The sequence below is a fragment of the Acromyrmex echinatior genome, chromosome 3 (assembly GCF_024713525.1).
Source record: "Acromyrmex echinatior isolate Ae372 chromosome 3, ASM2471352v2, whole genome shotgun sequence".
NCBI classification, from domain to species: domain Eukaryota; kingdom Metazoa; phylum Arthropoda; class Insecta; order Hymenoptera; family Formicidae; genus Acromyrmex; species Acromyrmex echinatior.
This window is the reverse complement of record NC_141854.1, coordinates 16136985-16144592: the sequence shown is the minus strand read 5'-3', so window position 1 is coordinate 16144592 and position 7608 is coordinate 16136985. Positions and strand designations below refer to the sequence as shown.

Below are 7608 nucleotides of genomic sequence, written 5' to 3'. Positions count from 1 at the left end.
ACACAAATATATACATTGACTGTTTCTAAATGATTGAATAATATTTTACAAATATATTCTTTGACGATATTATAATTAATCATAGAATGCCAAATGATTGTTACTGGAAACAAATTTTTGATTTTTAAAATCACTTATTGACAATTCTGATAAAATTAAAATATTTATTATTATTTAATGTATCTATTATTTCTATTACTTATTAATTACTGGTTTTAATGTAAATATCTTATACTTTCGATCTTAATATCTTATGTTCAAAATTTTGAAATCTAATTTCTAATAAAAATTTCACATGACATTTCAAATTTATTTTATATATATGCTATACAAATATGTATATATAAAATCTACGTATGTTGGATATAATTATAACGTATTTTGAATATAATTAAACATATAATTAACAATTAATATAAAACAATCTGGTTCGTACACATTTTTTTAGATATATATATATCGCAAAATAGTAGATAATTTCTAGAATGTTTCTCTCTGAGGATATTTCAAATTTTTTTCGGTAAATTTAGCGTTCGCAATTGGCGCTTTCACGCAATATACCCTGAACGTTGCGACGTCCTTGGCGACTCATCGATATAATTATTAAACGGAACGTTTTCTCTCGGGGGGGCTGACCGGCGAGGGAAGTATGGCGAGGGAAGCCGACGACGGGTTCGGTGGAGTCCCACACCACACCCGGTGTATCCTCCGGTAATGAACGCAGCCACCTTGAACTGGCAAATGGATGAGCGGCCAGGCATAGGGAGTCTGTAAGAGCGAATCTGAGAGAGAAAGAGAGGACAGCCCCCGAAGAGTAACAGGGGACACGGTAGGTTAGGACGTGGAGGAGAGTAGCGGCGGTGGCTACTAAAAGGGGTTGTGTCCTCTATGTGATGAAAGCACCCTTCCGTGTCCCGCTGAGGCTCTCTCTTCGCGCCGTCGCCACTGCCACCGCCGCCGCCGTCGCCGCGCCGCCGCCTCTGCTTTGGTTCCTTTTCCAATAGATAGAGAGAGAAAGAAAGTGCCCTTGTCCTCTTTCTCTTTCTCTCTCTTTCTTTCTCTCTTCTCTCTCTCTCTCTCTCTCTCTCTCTCTCTCTCGCCGTTTGCGCAACGTCGTCCCCCTGGCCTTCGCATGCACCCACACACCGTATATTCGTCGTGTCGATACGTGTCTGCCAGTTTCCACATATTTCTACCTTTTCCTCCCTCTCCCTCTCTATCATTGTGTGCCTCATGTGTGTGTGCGTGATAAGCCCAGCAGCAGCAGCAGCAGCAGCCATTGACGCCTCGGTGATCTGACGCGATTATACGTCAGTGCGCGCTTCTCTCGCCGTATTCCCTCTTTTCTCTCTCCTTTTTTCTGGCTCTCCTCGCTTTTTGTCCCTCACGAGCTTCACGCCTTTTTCGCGGTTTTTCCAGCCGCCGCCGTCGTCGTCGCCGTCGCCGCCGCCGCCGCCGCCGCCGCCGCCGCGCAGTTGCCGTGATTAGGCTGAATCGCGCGTAAACGGTGACGGCTTTAGAGCTGCACCCAAAGACAAAAATGGAAAACGGTACGAGGCGCGCCGACGGTATTTTCATCGGGCTGCGGACTACGAACAGAGACTAGATTAAGATAACACCGCCGTCGCTCCGGCTTCAATCCCTGAAAAGAATAAAAAAGTTTGTCATCTCGTCGTTCTTTGTGTTGACGTAAATACAAATATATTCCGACCGTATTCATAATCAAGATGCCGGACGAGCTTGAAACTTTTATTCGACAAGTACAAAAGCTATATAAAAAATGATCTCCAAATTTACTTAAATCATTTTTGAACAGATTTTCGTTTGATCGAAGAAATTGTTTAAAAACAAGATCGTTTAATACGATTTTCTCAAATCTAAACTTATTTTAAATTCTGATAAGTACCAAATTCAAAATCAAATTGTAAGATGTTACAATTATTGAGTATTAATATTTAATTTCTTATATCTTTAATATTTTAATTTCTAGTATTTATATATAATAAAGATGCTGCGCACCCGTATTTAAAATATTTCACGATTAAGATCAAATTAGTCGTTACAGCACACACGGCCGCGATAAAAGTAATAGAAAACATGGAGATCCCCAGAATCAGTCTCCATTTAAACTTTCCGAAATCCTCGTGATGTACGAGAATGTACAAGATAACCGGGATCAGCGTGGCCAATGTGGATATACATATAGCGCCGACCAAACCGGTAAATAGATCGAGCTTCGGAATCGCCGCTGCCAGAATACCTGCAAAATACAAGGATCTCATTTTATCTCGGAAAATTTCCGTTCGCGGAGTAACAACGATGCGCGTATCGATTAGCGTAATTAGAGCAAATTAAAGCGAGTAATGCAGTTAGTAACATTGTAGTAACTCCGGAGTGATCCCGGTCAAACGAGACTTCGACAAAATTGAGCATCTACATGAAATTCCGCGAAAGTGGATTCCTGAACTTTAGTAATATCTGGGTCCAAAGCGGATCGTAATCGGATGGATTGATCGATCCTACGGAGTTGGTCGCTTCGAGATAAAGAGAGGGAAGGAGATTCAATCCACCGCGGTCCATCGAGCTTGGCCGAGTTTACCCTGAAGCTAACGAGAGAGTAGGACAATGTGCGAAAGAGGTTTAAGAAGAAATTATTGTTTACACGTAATGAAGGTGATTCCGAAACGAATGATCAGATCCCAGAGGAATGGTGTTCCTTTGAAGATACCTTTTTCAATGGCTGGTATGGCGTAGTTGTAATTCAAAATTCTAATAGGCATGTAACACTGCAATCCATATGTGAAGTATATTGCCAGCGCTTGCATTATCAGAGCCGTTAACGTCGGTCTAAATGATTGATGACATGGTGAGATATGTATTAATACCGAGAGATATTTAGAAATATTTAGAAATCACGGACTTTGCGATAGCATTCATTAATGAACACTTTTTCTTTCTATAAAAATATTTACGTATAATCTTTTTCTAAATCGCAATTTCTAAATCTCGATATTTAAATATATTATTTCTATATTTATAGCTTAGTAATAATTAAAGGTAAAATTTGCAATTTATTAATTTTTTAATTCAATTTATTTAGGGAAAATAATAAATAGATACAGTTTTTTATTTATTATTATTTACTACTATGTATATTGTATTTAACAAAGGAAATAAATTAGTAATGTTAAATTTATTATATTAAAAATATTTAACAAGATTTACTATTTTGTAGTAATATTTTTTTAATAAAGTTTATTTTAAGTTCTGTAATAAAATATTTTATTAGACAAGGAAATAACATATTATTTTCTTACAATTAAAAGTCATGAAATAATAGCAAAATTCGAAATTTTCTTTGCACGTTTTTGATTTAAAAAATCCCTATATTTTTAATAAATTCTCTATTACAAATTAATTTTTCCTACACATTAAATAATAATAATAAATAACATCTAAGCAGAAAACTATGTCTATTCATTTCCCTCAAATAAAATTGCAAATTTTGCCTTAACTGATAATTTATGTGAACTCGTTTCTTCTTAAATGACATTCTAATCAAATAAATCAACATATCTGTTATATAATAATAAATATGAAATAAACGTTGCGTATCTACTAGCATCATAATCTTTAGTTAATGGAATCACACTTATACTACCCGTCGAGAATCTCGTGATTACGAATAAAATTGCCAAGCGCAGCTGGTCCCCATTTCAAATAACCAATAGATCCGACGAAAATGTGTATTACGATCAAAAATATCATGCCCCAATTCAATACTCCACACATTTTAACGTAATTCCAAGGTTTTTTCATACTATGTTCTATCGCCAAAATCTAAAGATATTGTATTTTAAAATGTCATTATAAAATGCATGTTAATTATCGAGAATGAAAATCAAAGTTCGGAAAGTTACTTTAATTTACTATAATTCTATAATTACTTTTTATTATAGAAATTGAGTACAATAAGTTCAAGTATTTTATTTTTTATATTACATTTTATCATTTGCTCCAATTTCATATTATTTTTTGTACTCATTTCTATAACGAATAAGCTAAAAATTAATTTATTAGTAATTTATAAAATATCTTTCCCAACCTTAATGAAATATCTATAAACAATTCTAAATATTAAAATTAATGATTTAAACAGCATTAAAATTAATTATTTATAGGAGATTAAAATTAAAATTAAAAATAAAAGATTTATTAAAAATTAAAGACTCACCACTCCCGGCGAACACATACTGAAGAAAACCAAGCCGATGAACTTTGGATATAAGTCTACATGCGGTCCAATCGTGGTCCACTCGTCGCCAATTCCATCTTTCAAAGCGTACACGATTCCAATAAGCCCAGCGGTGATGAGCAAAATATTTCCGACAATAGAAATCGGTGCGATGTCCGCCAAATTCTTTACCATGTTCATTACAAAAAGAAGTGGAAATATCATGAGCGCGTAGTAGCTTTGACTGATAGCTTTTTCGGCATCTATACATTCTTGAATTATGCCGGAAATGAATACGACGTAAACCGAACCAATCCCAATGTAGCATGCTAACATAGAGACATCGACGATGAGTCTAAAATGAATGAAAATTCAAACCGCTCTGTTTTTAATGTTTACTAAACTTATACCCGTTTCTATTAATATATATAATTTAATTTTAATGGCGGTTCAATTAATTTCATGTTTTTCTAATTCTATAATAAGAACTAGAAAAAGGTGAAGAGTAAGTTGATCCGCCGTTAAAATTAAAGTTTACATTGATACAAACGGGCATTAATATTATTTCTTATTATTAATATATTATATATATATGTATATATATATATATATATATATATATATATATAATATATATATATATATAATATTTATCTCTTCCCAGTAAAATATCGCAAAATGTGTGTATTTTTATTACGTTTAATTGTGTCTATGATTATTGCATTTTAATATCAAGTATTCCATTGATATTATATAAAACGTTTATCATTCTATTCTCTAAATTTCTTGAAGTGAAATGTTATTCTAAGAATTAAAATACTGCCACTATTGAAAAAAAGTAATTGAATGAGAATAGTAGAATTTCATTCTTTTTTGGAGCGAGATTCATTCTAAAGAAAAGAAATCTCACTCCTTTTTTAGATCTCATTCAAAAAAAGAGTGAAAATCTGCCACTCTTATTCAAGAGCAAATACAAATTTTTCACTTTTATTCAATAATGTCAGTATTTTAATTCTCTTGGAGTGAGATTTCACTCCAAAAAATTTAGAAAGGTATCCAGCATGAAATAACGCGATTATTGAAATTACGAACGTTGCAGCGCGCGGAGAGAGCCACGGTTTTCGCACATCCGTAGTTAAAGTGGTGACTACCACCTCGTCATACACCAAGATGGGTTTTCTCACACGAATGCACATCATATGATGAATTCTAACGAGCAACTGAAGAGATCCGGTTATCAATAATCCCATAAACGCCGTACCGACAATCCCGATAAAGAGCCCGACACAAGCGAACGCGTTCGGCATGGCGAAGAGACCCGTTCCGGCTGCGCTTTTTATTAAGTTTGCGAGAGACCCAAAATCTCTGCAAAAGAAAAGAAATGTTATGTAATAATTGAAATAGTATAGAAAACAGGATTAAAAGAGACAATATACTTGAATAATTAAAAAAGATTTTTTTCATATGATTACATATTGATGTTTCTTTTATAAATAAGTTCTGTCTGAATTTTAATTAAAAAAGTTCAGTCTCTTATTCCCCCCCCCCCCCTCATAATTTTTGTTGTAACAATTTTTTAAATTGAACTAAACAATCAAACAATTCTCTGTTTATTTTTAAATATATTTAAAAGAAGATTATAAAGATTTTGTATATATATATATATTTTTCAAGAAAAAAATATGAAAAATCACGTGATTTTCAGGAGGGTTTCAAAAGTTTTAACATTATTTGGCATCACAATTTCTTTCGTGAAAAGTAACATTTTTAATTCAATGTACAAATAAATATTAAAGTAACAATTGAAAGTATTAAATAATGCTATGGTAATTTTACGTAACTCAGTTATACAACTCAGTTATATTTTATTAAAAGATAGTCTAATAGTGAAAATTTTACTTTAACGTTATTGGAAAGACAAACAAATTAGATCCGGCATTTAATGTGCTAATAAACACTAGAATTGAACAAATAGTTTAAAAAAAGTAAACGTACGATACTGGTCTGTAAGTGACACGATTCAGGTGAGGATCATAAGCTTCTTCTTGAGCAGATTCGCTTGGTTGTCCTTCAGCTTCTTGTTTCCTAAATTATAAAAGGACATCATAATAAAAATAATTTAAATATATTTGCAATGCAGTTAGCACGATTAATATAAAAAAAATGTTTTAATTGTATTTACATTCTTGAAACTTTCTAGTTATTATATCTTATATGTTTTAAAAAATAATTATTTACAGGTTTGTGATTATATACTATATTTTTTCAATACAATTATGTATTCTTATTACATACAATGGTATATATTTTTATTACAAATTATATCTACTTTATATCTATTCGCACACGACAAGCAGTACAATATTTTCATGTTTCTTCAAATTTTCTGACAGCATTAATAGATAAAGAGAGAATAAAAACTTAATATTATTGTAAATATATCAATCATTTAAATCAATAATAAACCATTATTTTTCAATTATTTTTCAAACGTTATAAAATCTGCCTTAGCTTATTAATTTTATAAATCGCATCAACAGAGTTGCGCATCAACAGAATTACACTTTTGAAATAATTTCAAAGATCTACTTACATCTTGACCTATCAATCCGCGTAGAAATAAGCAGTTCTAAATTATAGAAATACAATCGTTTTCAATAGAAATCTGCCCGATTGTGCGTCAATCTATCGCGATCATTGATACAACCTGAGAAAAAGATCTCCCTCTCGTCGTGGTCTTCAACGACACGTCGACTCGTGACAGCCGTCGGCTCTCACGGCTGATTACAGCCGATTAGTCGACATTAGCATGGATTTCTCGCGCAACTAATTTTCACGGGAAGAACGTACGAGTCGGGGATGGATGTGCCCGGTCGCGGTCGGCGCCGGTATTGTGATCCTCTCGCTCGGCTGGACCGAGCTGACCGACTTAGCGCGCGCGAACGCGAGAGCTCAGTTACGGAGCTTTCCCGTGAGGGATTTAACGCCCCGCGGATCCTCGGATTGGATAAAGAGGATCATGGACGACGTCCGCCGCTTGTGGGCTTTAATCGTGAATCCTCGCGGTTAAGGCCAACGACAAACCGCTTTCTTCTCCTCGCCCCTCGGAGACGAAACTTTCTTGTGTCAGCAGCGTTCCGGCAGATCCTCCCTTCAGATATTTCTTTCGTCGATGTTTTTGGGTCGATCTCGCTGTAGGGATGTACATAGAACGGAATCCGTCGGGCGTATTAACGCGCAGATTACTCGTGAAAAGCTAATACGCGAGATGTAACTTATTTACGATTTTTTATATGTGTATTTTATTTTCTCTTATTTCTTGTAACGTAAGACATGCGCGTGTCACAAAAATTATAATTTTGTTTATTTTATAT

General features: G+C 34.1%; 1 protein-coding gene across 1 annotated transcript; it reads right to left on the bottom strand.

Moving 5' to 3' along the window:
• Positions 1 to 289: 289 nt before the first annotated feature.
• Positions 290 to 6316, bottom strand: LOC105151280 (proton-coupled amino acid transporter-like protein acs). The gene is made up of 7 exons (XM_011064905.2): positions 6230 to 6316; positions 5327 to 5599; positions 4235 to 4589; positions 3662 to 3840; positions 2663 to 2847; positions 2020 to 2260; positions 290 to 1642 (listed from the first exon to the last, which is right to left on the bottom strand). The coding sequence occupies exons 2-7, from the start codon at positions 5539 to 5541 to the stop codon at positions 1636 to 1638; spliced, it is 1182 nt and encodes a 393-aa protein (XP_011063207.2). The 5' UTR covers positions 5542 to 5599; positions 6230 to 6316; the 3' UTR covers positions 290 to 1635.
• Positions 6317 to 7608: the final 1292 nt, after the last annotated feature.

What these genes read in the sequence shown, in the direction of transcription:
- LOC105151280 (XM_011064905.2), bottom strand. Translation starts at nt 5,541, where the DNA reads ATGCCGAACGCGTTCGCTTGTGTCGGGCTCTTTATCGGGATTGTCGGT. An exon ending in GTATGTGTTCGCCGGGAGTG is followed by an intron (nt 3,841 to 4,234) that starts GTGAGTCTTTAA and finishes CAATATCTTTAG; the next exon opens with ATTTTGGCGATAGAACATAG. An exon ending in CGGAATCACCTTCATTACGT is followed by an intron (nt 2,261 to 2,662) that starts GTAAACAATAAT and finishes TGTATTTTGCAG; the next exon opens with GTATTCTGGCAGCGGCGATT.